Genomic DNA, 19,857 nt, shown 5'->3' on the forward strand with positions numbered 1-19,857 from the left:
ACATCCAGGCCCGTCTGCGGTTCGCTAGCGAGCATTTGGATGATCCAGAAGAGGACTGGGAGAATGTGTTATGGTCAGATGAAACTAAAATAGAACTTTTTGGTAGAAACACAGGTTCTCGTGTTTGGAGGAGAAAGAATACTGAATTGCATCCGAAGAACACCATACCCACTGTGAAGCATGGGGGTGGAAACATCATGCTTTGAGGCTGCTTTTCTGCAAAGGGACCAGGGCGACTAATCTGTGGAAAGGAAAGAATGAATGGGGCCGTGTATCAAGAGATTTTGTGTGAAAATCTCCTTCCATCAGCAAGGGCATTGAAGATGAGATGTGGCTGGGTCTTTCAGCATGACAGTGATCCCAAACACACAGCCAGGGCAACAAAGGAGTGGCTTCGTAAGAAGCATTTCAAGGTCTTGGAGTGGCCTAGCCAGTCTCATGATCTCAACCCCATAAAAAAATCTGTGGAGGGAGTTGATGAAAGTGTGTTGCCCAACGACAACCCCAAAACATCACTGCTCTAGAGGAGATCTGCATGGAGGAATGGGCCAAAATACCAGCAACAGTGTGTGAAAAGCTTGTGAAGAGTTATAGAAAACGTTTGGCTTCCATTATTGCCAACCAAGGGTACATAACAAAGTATTGAGATGAACTTTTGGTATTGACCAAATACTTATTTTCCACCATGATTTGCAAATAAATTCTTTAAAAATCAAACAATGTGATTTTCTGGGGGGGGGTTCCACATTCTGTCTCTCATGGTTGAGGTTTACCCATGTTGACAATTACAGGCCTCTCTAAGATTTTCAAGTGGGAGACAATTGCACAATTAAGGGTTGACTAAATACTTATTTGCCTCACCATATATTTTCAGCATCAATAGCAATATTTAAAATATAAGTTTTGCCCGAAATAACGACTTCAATTATTTTTATTTAGTGCAATTTTGATTAGTTTTCAACAGCTAATAAATGACTCAATTTTCACATCAGAAACCTAATACCTAAAGAAAGCATACAGAGCCATCTTAATTGTACTCAAACAAAAGCAAATTTTGTATTTTTCTATATACAATCACAATTTATTTAGGTTGAATTCCGATGTCACTCTTCCCTCAGTATGTCTTGCCGGCTATCTGGCCCTCGTCGTTTTTAGATTGAAATGTTATATAAATTTTAACATGTAAAACACAGAATTTTGGTGCCAAAATGTCTCCCTATTCTACAATAAATCATAAACAGTTCAGAAACAGTCAGCGGGTGATTTTGTTTTGTGATTTTGTGTTGTACACAGCAGGTGTGGAGAATATGTCGCTGAACAACGGGACAGCAAACGGAGACACCAGACTGGCCAACGAAACCCCGTCAGAGGAAACTCCCTCCAACCCTCTCAGCTCCTCTTAAACCCACTCAGCTGCTCCAGTCAAGGAGTTTTTTTTTGTGCAAATCTATTTTCCGGTCCTCAATCAAGTCTGTGCAAGCGGACGTAGTTTGTTTTCCCTTCTTTTCTATTGATGTTCCTACGCGTTGTTTTCGAGTGGGCTGGTGGCGATCATTCGGCGGTTGGCGAGAGGATCGACTCTTTGTCGTGAGCTCTGTTACAGTCTGCAAGTTTTGTACCCAATTTGCTGGCATGTATAGCAGTGGCTTAACATATGTGCAAATAGCAATGGAGATCTGCAGTGATGTTCGAAGGGCGAATGAGAACTTTATGCATGTCGTCCCAAACTAACAGAAAAAGCACGGTAAATGGAAAGGTTGTTTGTTAACAATAATAATTATTTATCTAAACCCTTTCATGAAGGAAACACCAAGTACTTTTGAGTCCCTCCAAAAACAGTACGTTAGTTTTAGAAGGTTTTAAATGGCAAACCTTGAAAGTGGGAAACGTTCTGAGCATTACCTGACATTTTAATGATGTGTTGTCACGTTATTTCCACTGTATGTACATTTTTTTCTAGTTATTTTATTGTAATAGACTCGGACTCACTGAATATCACAGACATGGAAATCGCAGAAAGACCTTTGTGTGCTTCTCCCGCTTGAAAGTGGAAATCTTAGTAAACCAAAACTTGCTGACCTTAACACGTTTACATGATGTTGTTTTGCTTTTATCTGGTTCCTATTGTTTGTACTGAAGCTTTTCACTCTTATGCCTCTTTGTTAGTAAATGTATTCCAAGCAATTTATCCTGCCTTTAAATAAAGTTGCGCTCTATCTTGATCTGTTATTAATTTGATTTTTTTCCTTTTTTTTTTTTTTTTTTTTTGCTGGGTAGAGCAGTGCCATCACTAGACCTAATACAATACTGGGGCACTGGTGAGCGAACCACTTTTTTTTTTTTTTTTAGCAATTACACTGCTGGCACCCCTGCAATTCTGTCAAATAATGCTCAATTTCTCCCAGAAAATGATTGCAATTACAAATGCTTTGGTACTCATATCTTCATTTATTTTGCTTGCAACGAAAAAACAAAAGAGAATGGGGACAAGAAATAATCATCATTTTACACAAAACTCCCAAAAAATGGGCCGGACAAAACTATTGGCACCCTCAGCTTAATACTTGGTCGCACAACCTTTAGACAAAATAACTGCGAACAACCGCTTCCGGTATCCATCAATGAGTTTCTTACAATGCTCTCCTGGAATTTTTGACCATTCTTCTTTGGCCAACTGCTCCAAGTCTCAGATTTGAATGGTGCCTTCTCCAAACTGCTATTTTCAGATCCCTCCACAGCTGTTCCATGGGATTCAGGTCTGGACTCATTGCTGGCCACTTTAGAAGTCTCCAGTGCTTTCTCCCAAACCGTTTTCTTGTGCTTTTTGAAGTGTGTTTTGGGTCATTGTCCTGCTGGAAGACTCATGACCTCTAAGGGAGACCCAGCTTTCTCACTCTGGGCCCTACATTATGCTGCAAAATGTGTTGGTAGTCTACAGATTTCATAATACCATGCACACGGTCAAGCAGTCCAGTGCCAGAGGTAGCAAAGCAACCCCAAAACATCAGGGAACCTCCGCCATGTTTGACTGGGGACCGTGTTCTTTTCTTTGAAGGCCTCGTTTTTTTCCCTGTAAATCTATGTTGTGGCCTTTTCCCCAAAAGCTATACATCTATCTCATCTGACCAGAGAACGTTCTTCCAAAACGTTTTTGGCTCTCTCAGGTAGGTTTTGTCAAACTCCAGCCTGGCTTTTATATGTCTCTGGGTCAGAAATTGGGTCTTCCTGGGTATCATACCAAAGAGTACCTTTTCATGCAGACGCCGACAAGTAGTACGGGTTGACGCTGTTGTACCCTTGGACTGCAGGACAGCTTGAACTTGTTTGGATGTTAGTTGAGGTTCTTTATCCACCATTCACACAATCTTTCGTTAAACTCTCGTCAATTTTTCATTTACATCCACATATAGGGAGGTTAGCCACAGTGCCATGGGCTTTACACATATTGATGACTGCGCACGGTAGACATTCACAACATTCAGGTCTTTGGAGAAGAACTTGTAGCCTTAAAATTGCCCATGCTTTCTTACAATTTTGCTTCTCAAGTTCTCAGACAGTTCTTTGATCTTCTTTTCTCCATGCTCAATGTGGTACAAGGACACAGGACAAGTTGAGTCAACTTTAAAACATTTTAACTTACTGCAAGTCTGATTTAGTTATTGCCACCACCTGTTATGTGCCACAGATAAGTAACAGGTGCTGTTAATTACACAAATTAGAGAACCATCACATGATTTTTCAAAGGGTGCCAATACTTTTGTCGGGCCCATTTTTGGAGTTTTGTGTAAAATGATCATTCAACCCCCCACCCCCACCCCCACCCATTCTCTTTTATGTTTTTTCATTGCAATTAAAATAAATGAAGCTATTACTAACAAAGCATTCTTAATTGCAATCATTTTTGAGGAGAAATTGAGCGTCAACTGACAGAATTGCAGGGGTGCCAATACTTTTGGCTAGCAGTATATATATCATAAAAAGTCAGAAATAATGCTTTAAGCTGCCTTAATTTTGCAAGTATAAGCCGCTACTTTTTTCCCTCATTTTGAATCCTGCGGTTCATAGTCCAGTGCGGCTTACTTGTTGATTTATTTGGGTTAATAGATAACACTTTATTTGACAATGGCATCAGAAGGCCGCCATAAGACCATCATAATTACGACACTATTATGGGCATTAATGAATGCTTTTGACAGATGTCATAAAGAGTCATCCGGTAAATTATGTCACTAACTCCATTTATGTCCAGCTCGGATCGTTTACATTCATTCAAAAGGGAGATCATTTGCCGGAACAACAATGAAACAACTGGAACAGTAACTGAAGAAATAATTAGCACAGAACATGAATTTTGATTGTTATTTACATCTGTAGCACTGCAATGCATGCTAGGAGGCATGTTGGACGACAACAGTGTTGACAGCAGGTGGCAGCAAAGGTTGACTGTCTCCTCCGAGGGAGCAGTGATGACCAAATGAAGATTCTTGAAGCAATGAAGCTTTGCAGTCAAAGTTTCATGGTGGTTCATTTGGTCTTATGATGCCACTGTCAAATAAAGTGTTACCGGTTAATATCTTTTGTTGTAAATATCCCATAATACAGTGAGGACAGCTATGGCTTTTAGTCCAGTGCGGCTTATCTATGTACAAATACTGTTTTCGTGTCAAATTTGGTGGGTGGCAGCTTATATAGTCAGGTGTGCCTTATAGTGCGAAAATTGTATACATAGACTTCATAATATATTGACAGAGTGCAGAGCTGTCCGGGTGGAAACACAGACAAAGAGCTTTTTACGGTGAAAATTATTGTGAATAAATCCTTAAATCCCTGAATTCTTTATACATATGGACATAAAACATTCGTAATCCTTCGTTAAAACCATAAAAAAAAGGGCAGTTAGCATTCATTTTACGTAAATATGTCGAATGTGCTGCATGTCTTTGAGCCACTGTAGTGCCGCCTTATCACCACAAAGAGTTTTTTCCGTTGAAAATTCTTATGAATAAATATTTAAATCCCTGAATTCTTTATAGATATGGATGTAAAACAGTCTTGGTTCTTTGTTAAAAGAACAAAATACCGGGCATGTAGCATTTATTTTACGTAAATATGTCGAATGTGCTGCTAGTCTTTAAGCCACTGTAGCGCCACCTTATCACTACAAAGAGATAAAATTCTTGACAATTCTTGTGAATAAATGCTTAAAACCCGGAATTCTTCATATATATGGAGGTAAAGCAGTCTCGATTCTTGGTCAAAAAGCAGAAGCGTATTTTAAGGTGGGGACAAGGGGGGCCAGGCCCCCCCTGGTGGCCGAAAGGTGTCATTACATGAAATTGACTTTCCTATGTACTGTATATCAGGTATGTCCAAAGTCCGGCCCGGGGGCCAAATGCGGCCCGTGATCTAATTTCATCCAGCCCCCAGCCTCTGTCCTAAAATCAATAACGTCTGGCCCGCACACAGACTTAATAAGTTGGTCAGCAGTACTGCTACCAGCATATGAAGTAGCTTACACACTAAATGCTACTCATCATTTACCCACTAAAAGGCAGCAGCAGTCGAAGCAACATTACTTCCAATTTTCTAAAATGACGACAATCAACAAAAAAAAAAAGAAAGTTGACTGTAACGGCCGACGCTTCAAGGATAGGTGGAAATTGGACTATTTCTTCACTAAAATACGCAACAACTGTGTCCGCCTCATTTGCAAAGAGACAGTCACTGTTTTTAAAGAGTTCAATGTGAGGCGATATTACCAAACAAGACACGCTGACATGTACGACAAGATTACAGGGAAGATACGTTGTGTGAAATTGAAGCAACTTCAAGCTAGTTTATTTCACAGTAGTATTTCGCAAGAGCCCGAGAGTCGAAAGAGAACGCCACAAAGGCTACTTGTGAGATTGTTGAAATTATTAATTAAATAATAAAAATAATAATAATAAAGCAAATGTGACGCACAGAATGGCTTGCTAAACTTTGCTTAAATATATTGTTCTTATGGCTGTCAAACGATTAAATTTTTTTAATCGAGTTAATCACAGCTTAAAAATTAATTAATCGTAATTAATCGCAATTCAAACCATCTATAAAATATGCCATATTTTTCTATAAATTATTGTTGTAATGGAAAGATAAGACACAAGACGAATATATACATTCAACATACTGTACATAAGTACTGTATTTGTTTATTATAACAATAAATCAACAAGATGGCATTAACATTATTAACATTCTGTTAAAGCGATGCATGGATAGAAAGACTTGTAGTTCTTAAAAGATAAATGTTAGTACAAGTCATAGAAATTTTATATTAAAACCCCTCTTAATGTTTTCGTTTTAATAAAGTTTGTAAAATTATCAATCAAAAAATAAATTAGTAGCTTGCCATTGTTGATGTCAATAATAATTATGGTGCTGAAACCCATAAAATCAGTCGCACCCAAGCGCCAGCAGAGGGCGGAAAAACACCAAAAAACACAAGTAACAAGTGAAAATGACACTTTGCTGTCATTTTAATCTGTTTGAGCGGGGCATGTGCGTTAAATGCGTCATATATTTTAACGTGATTAATTTTTAAAAATTAATGAACGCCCGTTAACGTGATGATTTTGACAGCCCTAATTGTTCTACGTAAAAAACGTCAGCCATGGTCGGCCCCCCAAATTTTTATGACACCAAATCTGGCCCCCTTTGCGAAAAGTTTGGACACTCCTGCTGTATATAAAGGTTTTAAAGCAATAAAACTGCAATAAAAATGAATGAAATGAACAAAAAATATATTTTTATAATGGCGTCAAAATCATTTTTTGAACAGATCACGTGAATAGCACCTTAGACGGTCATTTGCTTTGCATATAATTTTCAAAAAAAATAAAAAATGAGGGGAGTGCAATTTTATTTTTTAAATGATTTTTTTCTTTGATTGAAAAGATTTTTTTTTTTTTTGATTGAAGCAACTTTTTATGGGATTGAATGATTTAGACACAAATGTCCTACCCATAATATGGCCCAAACCCAAAAAGGATTTCTTCAATGAAATAAAACGTTTTCAATGAAAAATTAAGTTTTCAATTCAAATGCAAATTTTTCAATCTCAAATATTTTTTTGCATTCAAAAACGTTTTCTATGACTGACTTTTTTTTCATTTTTTGATTGAAGTGTTTTTTCTTTTTTAAAATATATATTTTTTTATGAATAAGACAAAAACGTCCTAGCCAAAATGTGGCCCAAACACAAATCAACATTACTTCAATCAAAAAAGTTGCTTCAATCCCCCCAAAAATTAAATCAAGGAAAAATAACTTTCACGTGCGTTCTTTTGCGTTTCAAATTTATTTTTGCATTCAAAGTTTTTTTTTTTTTTGATTGAAGCGACTTTTTTTTTGAAAATATATATTTTAATTGAAGCAACTTTTTGGGGATTGAATAATAAAGACACAAATCTACCTCCATATGGCTCCGCCCAGGGGATACAATTTTTGACGGGGGTAACTACATTGGCACAACACCGGCAGGCATACCATATTCAATGGTTGACGATCTTGGCGAAAAGGATTGACTAAGCAGCCGGATTTAGAATTCCCCTCAAGAATGATGGGAAACAAAAAAACGCTCATTGTCAATTTATTATTATAAATATTCTTGTCAGTTAATTTTATTGCTGACACTGCATTTCAGGGTCATCAACATGTTGTGCCCCCCCTGCCCGAAAAGTCAAACTCGGCCTAAGTTCAAAAGCAAAAAAAAAAACGTGCAGTTAGCATTTATTTTACAAAAATATTGCGAACTATGATGCCAATGCCGTAGTGGCTAATTTTTCCCATTGATTTTTTTTCACGCTTCAAAATGCATGCATGGTACAAAAAATATAATATTTACCTTGAATCCTTGAACAAATCACTCCTGAGCCAATCTTTCCTGTTTGTATGCGGTATAGCTTTCGTACTTTTTCAACCTAAATCCGGCGTTGGATCGCTGCATGTTTTTTAACTGTGACCGACTTAGATAGACTGAAGCAGAGTGTGGGAGGGCCCCCTACTTGAAGGCGTGGCGCAGTGTCTGGGGAATATGTCCCGTCAATATCATTATGAAGTCTATCGTATACATTATCAAACCAAAATAAGTTTCCGTAAAAAAGTTTTTTTTTGTTTGTTTGTTTTTTAGCCATCAATATTCAAAATCAAAATTGGGACATCACTAGTTGATAGTCCATTAACCTCTGATCATGCTCATCAACTTCCATCTCTCCTTCACCTCTTTCTACACTTTGCTGATGTACTTTGTCTGGATAGAAATGGGGATATAGCCCTGTAACGGTTATGCAATTAATCAGTGTTTCTCAACTGGTAGGTTGTGACCTAAAAGAGGTTTATGTTGCCTTGAGGTGGGTTACATACTGTAGCTTACCTCTCTCATTCCTCCTTGCTGCAAGCAAATAACTTTTTAATATCCATTAGCTAGAGCAATGCCAATAGAAATAAAAGCCAAATAGAAAAAAAAAAAAAAAAAAAAATACATCTTGTTCCAGATTACAGGGACTGCAGTAACAAATAAAATGCTTGTAAAAAGCTGGAAATTATGATGAGTACACATACAAAATTGTTAGAGGTTATATATCAAACATAGGCAATTCATACATTCTATTCATTCTGGTTAAGTAAACAAATAGCAACAAATAGCATCAGTATTGATACAGTTCAAATACCACATATATAAACACAATATTAGACAAAGCTCTTGAGTAATATGGAGGTAAATTTGTGTCTTTATTATTCAATCCATAATATGGAGGTAGATTTGTGTCTTTATTATTCAATCAAAAAAAGTTGCTTCGGTCAAAATATGTATTTTCAAACAAACAGTCACTTTAATCAAAAAATAATGTGTAGGACATTGGTGTCTAAATTGTTCAATCCCCCAAAAAGTTGCTTCAGTCAAAAAAAAATTTTTCAATCAAAGAAAAAATCGTATCCAAAAATGTTTTGTTTTTTAAATTGAAAATATTATTTTCATTTAAACTTTTTTTTTTTTTTGAAGTGCAAAAAGTTTTTAACACCGTTAACACCACCACCAGTGCTGTGATCATTTAGTGGTTAGTATTCTGCATTGTGACCTTAGGAACTCCGGCTCACGGCACCTCTGACTTCCCCTAGCTTTTGAGAAGATTCTAACTGACTAAATGTTCACCTCATTTTAAGTGTGGCACACATTCACTCAAAGCTTGAGATTAGGGCTAGTGGTGAAATGGATGAAGCTCCTGATGACAGATCACGAGCTTCTAGGTTTGACTCCTGGCTAGCCTGTCAGTTGTTTTCGGCTGTAGCAGCCTGGCCTTGGCTAACACTGTTGGACGGACATTCTGGTACAAGACAGTCCAGTTGACTGAGGGATACCAGTGCCATGATCGTATAGTGGTTACTACTCTGCATTGTGGCCGCAGGAAACCTGATTAAAGTCCGTGTCACTGCACTTCTGGATTCCCCTACATTTTAAGAAGATTCTAAATCAATTTTCTCTGCTGGTTCAACTATTTTCAACCGTGGCACACATGAACCAGTAGAGGGAAATCGGAGATTGTAGGTTTGACTCCTGGCTAGCTCGTTAGCTGTTTTGCCTGTAAAAGCTTGGTTTTCGCCAACACTGTTTGACAGAGTTTCCAGTACTAGACAATCCAGCTGAGTGAGAGAACCCAGTGCTGTGATCGAATATTGATTGGTACTCTGCCTTGTGGCCGCAGGAACCCTGTTTCAAATCCTTGTCACAGCACTTCTGGATTCCCTGACATTTTGAGAAGATTCTAACTCATATCCCTCTGCTGGTTCAACTATTTTCAACCGTGGCACACATGAACCAGCAGAGGGAAGTAAGAGATTCTAGGTTCGACTCCTGACTAGCTTGTAAGCTGTTTTGCCTGTAGAAGCTTGGCTTTGGCTATCACTGTTGGACAGACATTCCATTACTAGACAGTCCAGTTGACTAAGGAAACTCAGTGCCGTGATCGTATAGTGGTTAGTACTCTGCGTTGTGGCCGCAGGAACCCCGGTTCAAATCCGGGTCACGGCAACTTTGATTTCCCGTGACTTCTGGGAAGATTCCCAATGACTTCCCTGTGCTTGTCCAGCTCTTTTAAACAGCGGCACACACGAACCCTAGTCTGCAGCTTAGGGCGAGTGGCGCAATGGATAACGCGCCTGACAAGGTTCGACTCCTGGCTAGCTCGTCGACTGTTTTGCCTGTAGTAGCTTGGCTTTCGCCAACACTGTTTGACAGTTTCCAGGTCTCGACAGTCCAGTTGAACCCAGCGCTGTGATCCTATAGTGGTTAGTATTCTGCGTTGTGACCCTAGGAACTCCGGCTCACGGCACCTCTGAATTCCCCTAGCTTTTGAGAAGATTCTAACTGACTAAATGTTCACCTCATTTTAAGTGTGGCACACATTAACTCAAAGCTTGAGATTAGGGCTAGTGGTGCAATGGATGAAGCTCCTGACGACAGATCACGAGCTTCTAGTCTTGACTCCTGGCTAGCATGTCAGCTGTTTTGCCTGTACTCGCTTGGCTTTGGCTAACACTGTTGGACAGACGTTCCAGTACTAGACAGTCCAGTTGACTGAGAGAACCCAGTGCTGTGATCGTATCGTGGTTGTTATTCTGTGTATTGTCACGGCACCTCTGAATTCCCCTACCTTTTGAGAAAATTCGGACTTCCCTCTGCTCGGTCAACTCATTTTAAGTGTGGCACACATGAAGTCAACTCTTGAGATTAGGGCTAGTGGTGAAATGGATGAAGCTCCTGACGACAGATCACGAGCTTCTAGGTTTGACTCCTGGCTAGCTTGTCAGTTGTTTTTGGCTGTAGCAGCCTGGCCTTGGCTAACACTGTTGGACAGACATTCTGGTACAAAACAGTCCAGTTGACTGAGGGAAACCATTGCCGTGATCGTATAGTGGTTACTACTCTGCATTGTGGCCGCAGGAAACCTGTTTCAAATCCGTGTCACGGCACCTCTGGATTCCCCTACATTTTAAGAAGATTCCAAATCAATTCCCTCTGCTGGTTCAACTATTTTCAACCGTGGCACACATGAACCAGCAGAGGGAAATAGGAGATTCTAGGTTCGACTCCTGGCTAGCTTGTAAGCTGTTTTGCCTGTAGAAGCTTGGTTTTCGCCAACACTGTTTGACAGCGTTTCCAGTACTAAACAGTCCAGCTGAGTGAGAGAACCCAGTGCTGTGATCGAATAGTGATTGGTGCTCTGCCTTTCGGCCGCAGGAACCCTGTTTCAAATCCGTGTCACGGCACTTCTGGATTCCCCTACATTTTAAGAAGATTCTAAATCAATTCCCTCTGCTGGTTCAACTATTTTCAACCGTGGCACACATGAACCAGCAGAGGGAAATCGGAGATTGTAGGTTGACTCCTGGCTAGCTCGTTAGCTGTTTTGCCTGTCAAAGCTTGGTTTTCGCCAACACTGTTTGACAGAGTTTCCAGTACTAAACAGTCCAGCTGAGTGAGAGAACCCAGTGCTGTGATCGAATAGTGATTGGTACTCTGCCTTTTGGCCGCAGGAACCCTGTTTCAAATCCGTGTCACGGCACTTCTGGATTCCCTGACATTTTGAGACGTCTCTAACTCATATCCCTCTGCTGGTTCAACTATTTTCAACCGTGGCACACATGAACCAGCAGAGGGAAGTAGGAGATTCTAGGTTCGCCTCCTGGCTAGCTTGTAAGCTGTTTTGCCTGTAGAAGCTTGGCTTTGGCTATCACTGTTGGACAGACATTCCATTACTAGACAGTCCAGTTGACTGAGGCAACCCAGCGCCGTGATCGTATAGTGCAGACATGTCCAAAGTCCGGCCCGGGGGCCAAATGCGGCCCGTGGTCAAATTTCATCCGGCCCCCAGCCTCTGTCCTAAAATCAATAACGTCTGGCCCGCACACAGACTTAATAAATTGGTCAGCAGTACTGCTACCAGCATATGAAGTAGCTTACACACTAAATGCTACTCATCATTTACCCACTAAAAGGCAGCAGCACTCTAAGCAACATTACCCCATGTGACCCTTTACTCCCAATTTTCTAAAATGACGACAATCAACAACAACAAAAAGTTGACTGTGACAGCCGACGCTTCAAAGATTGGACTATTTCTTCACTAAACTATGCAACAACATTGCAACAATAACAATAAATCAACAAGATGGCATTAACATTATTACCATTCTGTTAAAGCGATCCATGGATAGAAAGACTTGTAGTTCTTAAAAGATAAATGTTAGTACAAGTCATAGAAATTTTATATTAAAACCCCTCTTAATGTTTTCTTTTTAATAAAGTTTATAAAATTTTCAATCAAAAAATAAACTAGTAGCTTGCCATTGTTGATGTCAATATTATGGTGCTGAAGCCCATAAAATCAGTCGCACCCAAGCGCCAGCAGAGAGCGGAAATACACCAAAAAACACAGGTAACAATTGGAAATGACACTTTGCTGTCATTTTAATTTGTTTGAGCGGGGAATGTGCGTTAAATGCGTCAAATAATTAACGTGATTAATTTTTTAAAAATTAATTAACGCCCGTTAACGCAATGATTTTGACAGCCCTAATTGTTCTAAGTAAAAAACGTCAGCCAAGGTCGGCCCCCCAGAATTTTACGATACCAAATCTGGCCCCCTTTGCAAAAAGTTTGGACACCCCTGGTATAGTGGTTAGTACTCTGCGTTGTGGCCGCAGGAACCCCGGTTCGAATCCGGGTCACGGCAACTCTGAATTCCCTTACGTTTTGGGAAGATTCCCAATGATTTCCCTGTGCTTGTTCAGCTCTTTTCAACAGGGGCACACACGAACCCTAGTCTGCAGCTTAGGGCTAGTGGCGCAATGGATAACGCGCCTGACTACGGATCAGGAGATTCTAGGTTCGACTCCTGGCTAGCTCCTCGACTGTTTTGCCTGTAGTAGCTTGGCTTTCGCCAACACTGCTTGACAGAGTTTCCAGGTCTCGACAGTCCAGCTCCTGACGACAGATCACGAGCTTCTAGTCTTGACTCCTGGCTAGCATGTCAGCTGTTTTGCCTGTACTCGCTTGGCTTTGGCTAACACTGTTGGACAGACGTTCCAGTACTAGACAGACCAGTTGACTGAAAGAACCCAGTGCTGTGATCGTATCATGGTTATTATTCTGTGTATTGTCACGGCACCTCTGAATTCCCCTACCTTTTGAGAAGACTCGGACTTCCTTCTGCTCGGTCAACTCATTTTAAGTTTGGCACACATGAAGTCAAATCTTGAGATTAGGGCTAGTGGTGAAATGGATGAAGCTCCTGACGCCAGATCACGAGCTTCTAGGTTTGACTCCTGGCTAGCTTGTCAGTTGTTTTCGGCTGTAGCAGCCTGGCCTTGGCTAACACTGTTGGACAGACATTCTGGTACAAGACAGTCCAGTTGACTGAGGGATACCAGTTCCGTGATCGTATAGTGGTTACTACTCTGCATTGTGGCCGCAGGAAACCTGTTTCAAATCGGTGTCACGGCACCTCTGGATTCCCCTACATTTTAAGAAGATTACAAATCAATTCCCTCTGCTGGTTCAACTATTTTCAACCGTGGCACACATGAACCAGCAGAGGGAAGTAGGAGATTCTAGGTTCGACTCCTGGCTAGCTTGTAAGCTGTTTTGCCTGTAGAAGCTTGGTTTTCGCCAACACTGTTTGACAGAGTTTCCAGTACTAAACAGTCCAGCTGAGTGAGAGAACCCAGTGCTGTGATCGAATAGTGATTGGTACTCTGCCTTTTGGCCGCAGGAACCCTGTTTCAAATCCGTGTCACGGCACTTCTGGATTCCCTGACATTTTGAGACGATTCTGACTCATATCCCTCTGCTGGTTCAACTATTTTCAACCGTGGCACACATGAACCAGCAGAGGGAAGTAGGAGATTATAGGTTCGAATCCTGGCTAGCTTGTAAGCTGTTTTGCCTGTAGAAGCTTGGCTTTGGCTATCACTGTTGGACAGACATTCCATTACTAGACAGTCCAGTTGACTGAGGCAACCCAGTGCCGTGATCGTATAGTGGTTAGTACTCTGCGTTGTGGCCGCAGGAACCCCGGTTCGAATCCGGGTCACGGCAACTTTGAATTCCCTTACGTTTTGGGAAGATTCCCAATGATTTCCCTGTGCTTGTTCAGCTCTTTTCAACAGCGGCACACACGAACCCTAGTCTGCAGCTTAGGGCTAGTGGCGCAATGGATAACGCGCCTGACTACGTCGACTGTTTTGCCTGTAGTAGCTTGGCTTTCGCCAACACTGTTTGACAGAGTTTCCAGGTCTCGACAGTCCAGCTCCTGACGACAGATCACGAGCTTCTAGTCTTGACTCCTGGCTAGCATGTCAGCTGTTTTGCCTCTACTCGCTTGGCTTTGGCTAACACTGTTGGACAGACGTTTCAGTACTAGACAGTCCAGTTGACTGAGAGAACCCAGTGCTGTGATCGTATCGTGGTTATTATTTTGTGTATTGTCACGGCACCTCTGAATTCCCCTACCTTTTGAGAAGACTCGGACTTCCCTCTGCTCGGTCAACTCATTTTAAGTGTGGCACACATTAAGTCAAATCTTGAGATTAGGGCTAGTGGTGAAATGGATGAAGCTCCTGACGACAGATCACGAGCTTCTAGGTTTGACTCCTGGCTCGCTTGTCAGTTGTTTTCGGCTGTAGCAGCCTGGCCTTGGCTAACACTGTTGGACAGACATTCTGGTACAAGACAGTCCAGTTGACTGAGGGATACCAGTTCCGTGATCGTATAGTGGTTACTACTCTGCATTGTGGCCGCAGGAAACCTGTTTCAAATCCGTGTAACGGCACCTCTGGATTCCCCTACTTTTTAAGAAGATTCTAAATCAATTCCCTCTGCTGGTTCAACTATTTTCAACCGTGGCACACATGAACCAGCAGAGGGAAATCGGAGATTGTAGGTTGACTCCTGGCTAGCTCGTTAGCTGTTTTGCCTGTCAAAGCTTGGTTTTCGCCAACACTGTTTGACAGAGTTTCCAGTATTAAACAGTCCAGCTGAGTGAGAGAACCCAGTGCTGTGATCGAATAGTGATTGGTACTCTGCCTTTTGGCCGCAGGAACCCTGTTTCAAATCCGTGTCAGGGCACTTCTGGATTCCCTGACATTTTGAGAAGATTCTAACTCATATCCCTCTGCTGGTTCAACTATTTTCAACCGTGGCACACATGAACCAGCAGAGGGAAGTAGGAGATTCTAGGTTCGACTCCTGGCTAGCTTGTAAGCTGTTTTGCCTGTAGAAGCTTGGTTTTCGCCAACACTGTTTGACAGAGTTTCCAGTACTAAACAGTCCAGTTGAGTGAGAGAACCCAGTGCTGTGATCGAATAGTGATTGGTACTCTGCCTTTCGGCCGCAGGAACCCTGTTTCAAATCCGTGTCACGGCACTTCTGGATTCCCTGACATTTTGAGACGATTCTAACTCATATCCCTCTGCTGGTTCAACTATTTTCAAACGTGGCACACATGAACCAGCAGAGGGAAGGAGGAGATTCTAGGTTCGACTCCTGGCTAGCTTGTAAGCTGTTTTGCCTGTAGAAGCTTGGCTTTGGCTATCACTGTTGGACAGACATTCCATTACTAGACAGTCCAGTTGACTGAGGCAACCCAGCGCCGTGATCGTATAGTGGTTAGTAATCTGCGTTGTGGCCGCAGGAACCCCGGTTCGAATCTGGGTCACGGCAACTCTGAATTCCCTTAGCTTTTGGGAAGATTCCCAATGATTCCCCTGTGCTTGTTCAGCTCCTTTCAACAGCGGCACACACTAACCCTAGTCTGCAGCTTAGGGCTAGTGGCGCAATGGATAACGCACCTGACTACGGATCAGGAGATTCTAGGTTCGACTCCTGGCTAGCTCGTTGACTGTTTTGCCTGTAGAAGCTTGGCTTTCGCCAACGCTGTTTGACAGAGCTTCCAGGTCTCGACAGTCCAGTTGAACCCAGCGCTGTGATCCTATAGTGGTTAGTATTCTGCGTTTTGTCCCTAGGAACTCCGGCTCACGGCACCTCTGAATTCCACTAACTTTTGAGAAAATTCTGACTAAATGTTCACCTCACTTTAAGTGTGGCACACGTTAACTCAAAGCTTGAGATTAGGGCTAGTGGTGCAATGGATGAAGCTCCTGACGACAGATCACGAGCTTCTAGTCTTGACTCCTGGCTAGCATGTCAGCTGTTTTGCCTGTACTCGCTTGGCTTTGGCTAACACTGTTGGACAGACGTTCCAGTACTAGAAAGTCCAGTTGACTGAGAGAACCCAGTGCTGTGATCGTATCGTGGTTGTTATTCTGTGTATTGTCACGGCACCTCTGAATTCCCCTACCTTTTGAGAAAATTCGGACTTCCCTCTGCTCGGTCAACTCATTTTAAGTGTGGCACACATGAAGTCAAATCTTGAGATTAGGGCTAGTGGTGAAATGGATGAAGCTCCTGACGACAGATCACAAGCTTCTAGGTTTGACTCCTGGCTAGCTTGTCAGTTGTTTTCGGCTGTAGCAGCCTGGCCTTGGCTAACGCTGTTGGACAGACATTCTGGTACAAAACAGTCCAGTTGACTGAGGGAAACCATTGCCGTGATCGTATAGTGGTTACTACTCTGCATTGTGGCCGCAGGAAACCTGTTTCAAATCCGTGTCACGGCACCTCTGGATTCCCCTACATTTTAAGAAGATTCCAAATCAATTCCCTCTGCTGGTTCAACTATTTTCAACCGTGGCACACATGAACCAGCAGAGGGAAATCGGAGATTGTAGGTTGACTCCTGGCTAGCTCGTTAGCTGTTTTGCCTGTCAAAGCTTGGTTTTCGCCATCACTGTTTGACAGAGTTTCCAGTATTAAACAGTCCAGCTGAGTGAGAGAACCCAGTGCTGTGATCGAATAGTGATTGGTACTCTGCCTTTTGGCCGCAGGAACCCTGTTTCAAATCCGTGTCAGGGCACTTCTGGATTCCCCTACATTTTAAGAAGATTCCAAATCAACTATGGTTCAACTATTTTCAACCGTGGCACACATGAACCAGCAGAGGGAAATCGGAGATTGTAGGTTGACTCCTGGCTAGCTCGTTAGCTGTTTTGCCTGTCAAAGCTTGGTTTTCGCCAACACTGTTTGACAGAGTTTCCAGTACTAAACAGTCCAGCTGAGTAAGAGAACCCAGTGCTGTGATCGAATAGTGATTGGTACTCTGCCTTTCGGCCGCAGGAACCCTGTTTCAAATCCGTGTCACGGCACTTCTGGATTCCCTGACATTTTGAGAAGATTCTAACTCATATCCCTCTGCTGGTTCAACTATTTTCAACCGTGGCACACATGAACCAGCAGAGGGAAGTAGGAGATTCTAGGTTCGACTCCTGGCTAGCTTGTAAGCTGTTTTGCCTGTAGAAGCTTGGTTTTCGCCAACACTGTTTGACAGAGTTTCCAGTACTAAACAGTCCAGTTGAGTGAGAGAACCCAGTGCTGTGATCGAATAGTGATTGGTACTCTGCCTTTCGGCCGCAGGAACCCTGTTTCAAATCCGTGTCACGGCACTTCTGGATTCCCTGACATTTTGAGACGATTCTAACTCATATCCCTCTGCTGGTTCAACTATTTTCAAACGTGGCACACATGAACCAGCAGAGGGAAGGAGGAGATTCTAGGTTCGACTCCTGGCTAGCTTGTAAGCTGTTTTGCCTGTAGAAGCTTGGCTTTGGCTATCACTGTTGGACAGACATTCCATTACTAGACAGTCCAGTTGACTGAGGCAACCCAGCGCCGTGATCGTATAGTGGTTAGTAATCTGCGTTGTGGCCGCAGGAACCCCGGTTCGAATCTGGGTCACGGCAACTCTGAATTCCCTTAGCTTTTGGGAAGATTCCCAATGATTCCCCTGTGCTTGTTCAGCTCCTTTCAACAGCGGCACACACTAACCCTAGTCTGCAGCTTAGGGCTAGTGGCGCAATGGATAACGCACCTGACTACGGATCAGGAGATTCTAGGTTCGACTCCTGGCTAGCTCGTTGACTGTTTTGCCTGTAGAAGCTTGGCTTTCGCCAACACTGTTTGACAGAGCTTCCAGGTCTCGACAGTCCAGTTGAACCCAGCGCTGTGATCCTATAGTGGTTAGTATTCTGCGTTTTGTCCCTAGGAACTCCGGCTCACGGCACCTCTGAATTCCACTAACTTTTGAGAAAATTCTGACTAAATGTTCACCTCACTTTAAGTGTGGCACACGTTAACTCAAAGCTTGAGATTAGGGCTAGTGGTGCAATGGATGAAGCTCCTGACGACAGATCACGAGCTTCTAGTCTTGACTCCTGGCTAGCATGTCAGCTGTTTTGCCTGTACTCGCTTGGCTTTGGCTAACACTGTTGGACAGACGTTCCAGTACTAGAAAGTCCAGTTGACTGAGAGAACCCAGTGCTGTGATCGTATCGTGGTTGTTATTCTGTGTATTGTCACGGCACCTCTGAATTCCCCTACCTTTTGAGAAAATTCGGACTTCCCTCTGCTCGGTCAACTCATTTTAAGTGTGGCACACATGAAGTCAAATCTTGAGATTAGGGCTAGTGGTGAAATGGATGAAGCTCCTGACGACAGATCACAAGCTTCTAGGTTTGACTCCTGGCTAGCTTGTCAGTTGTTTTCGGCTGTAGCAGCCTGGCCTTGGCTAACGCTGTTGGACAGACATTCTGGTACAAAACAGTCCAGTTGACTGAGGGAAACCAGTTCCGTGATCGTATAGTGGTTACTACTCTGCATTGTGGCCGCAGGAAACCTGTTTCAAATCCGTGTCACGGCACCTCTGGATTCCCCTACATTTTAAGAAGATTCCAAATCAATTCCCTCTGCTGGTTCAACTATTTTCAACCGTGGCACACATGAACCAGCAGAGGGAAATCGGAGATTGTAGGTTGACTCCTGGCTAGCTCGTTAGCTGTTTTGCCTGTCAAAGCTTGGTTTTCGCCATCACTGTTTGACAGAGTTTCCAGTATTAAACAGTCCAGCTGAGTGAGAGAACCCAGTGCTGTGATCGAATAGTGATTGGTACTCTGCCTTTTGGCCGCAGGAACCCTGTTTCAAATCCGTGTCAGGGCACTTCTGGATTCCCCTACATTTTAAGAAGATTCCAAATCAATTCCCTCTGCTGGTTCAACCATTTTCAACCGTGGCACACATGAACCAGCAGAGGGAAATCGGAGATTGTAGGTTGACTCCTGGCAAGCTCATTAGCTGTTTTGCCTGTCAAAGCTTGGTTTTCGCCAACACTGTTTGACAGAGTTTCCAGTACTAAACAGTCCAGCTGAGTAAGAGAACCCAGTGCTGTGATCGAATAGTGATTGGTACTCTGCCTTTCGGCCGCAGGAACCCTGTTTCAAATCCGTGTCACGGCACTTCTGGATTCCCTGACATTTTGAGAAGATTCTAACTCATATCCCTCTGCTGGTTCAACTATTTTCAACCGTGGCACACATGAACCAGCAGAGGGAAGTAGGAGATTCTACGTTCGACTCCTGGCTGGCCTGTAAGATGTTTTGCCTGTAGAAGCTTGCCTTTGGCTATCACTGTTGGACAGACATTCTGGTACAAGACAGTCCAGTTGACTGAGGGATACCAGTGCCGTGATCGTATAGTGGTTACTACTCTGCATTGTGGCCGCAGGAAACCTGTTTCAAATCGGTGTCACGGCACCTCTGGATTCCCCTACATTTTAAGAAGATTCCAAATCAATTCCCTCTGCTGGTTCAACTATTTTCAACCGTGGCACACATGAACCAGCAGAGGGAAATAGGAGATTCTAGGTT

General features: G+C 42.6%; 1 protein-coding gene and 5 non-coding genes across 8 annotated transcripts in view; all 6 read left to right on the forward strand.

Moving 5' to 3' along the window:
• Window positions 1–2,231, forward strand: part of gopc (golgi-associated PDZ and coiled-coil motif containing) — a 42,448-nt gene extending 40,217 nt beyond the window's left edge. For 2 of the 3 annotated variants that reach the window (XM_057823329.1, XM_057823331.1), the window contains one exon: window positions 1,294–2,230. In XM_057823329.1, coding sequence (XP_057679312.1) covers window positions 1,294–1,403 — 110 coding nt within the window. In that variant the 3' untranslated portion in view covers window positions 1,404–2,230. Of the gene's footprint in view, window positions 1–1,293 lie in introns of all 3 variants that reach the window. The other variant, XM_057823330.1, reaches the window with a different exon arrangement.
• Window positions 2,232–10,000: 7,769 nt separating this feature from the next.
• Window positions 10,001–10,072, forward strand: trnah-gug (transfer RNA histidin (anticodon GUG)). The gene has a single exon. It is a non-coding gene; the product is annotated as a tRNA-His (tRNA).
• A 2,805-nt stretch (window positions 10,073–12,877) lies between these two features.
• On the forward strand, window positions 12,878–12,950 carry trnar-acg (transfer RNA arginine (anticodon ACG)). Its single transcript has one exon. It is a non-coding gene; the product is annotated as a tRNA-Arg (tRNA).
• Window positions 12,951–14,068: 1,118 nt separating this feature from the next.
• On the forward strand, window positions 14,069–14,140 carry trnah-gug (transfer RNA histidin (anticodon GUG)). The gene has a single exon. It is a non-coding gene; the product is annotated as a tRNA-His (tRNA).
• A 1,724-nt stretch (window positions 14,141–15,864) lies between these two features.
• trnar-acg (transfer RNA arginine (anticodon ACG)) lies at window positions 15,865–15,937 on the forward strand. The gene has a single exon. It is a non-coding gene; the product is annotated as a tRNA-Arg (tRNA).
• A 2,062-nt stretch (window positions 15,938–17,999) lies between these two features.
• trnar-acg (transfer RNA arginine (anticodon ACG)) lies at window positions 18,000–18,072 on the forward strand. The gene has a single exon. It is a non-coding gene; the product is annotated as a tRNA-Arg (tRNA).
• Window positions 18,073–19,857: the final 1,785 nt, after the last annotated feature.

Source organism: Corythoichthys intestinalis, chromosome 19, assembly GCF_030265065.1.
Source record: "Corythoichthys intestinalis isolate RoL2023-P3 chromosome 19, ASM3026506v1, whole genome shotgun sequence".
Lineage (NCBI taxonomy): Eukaryota > Metazoa > Chordata > Actinopteri > Syngnathiformes > Syngnathidae > Corythoichthys > Corythoichthys intestinalis.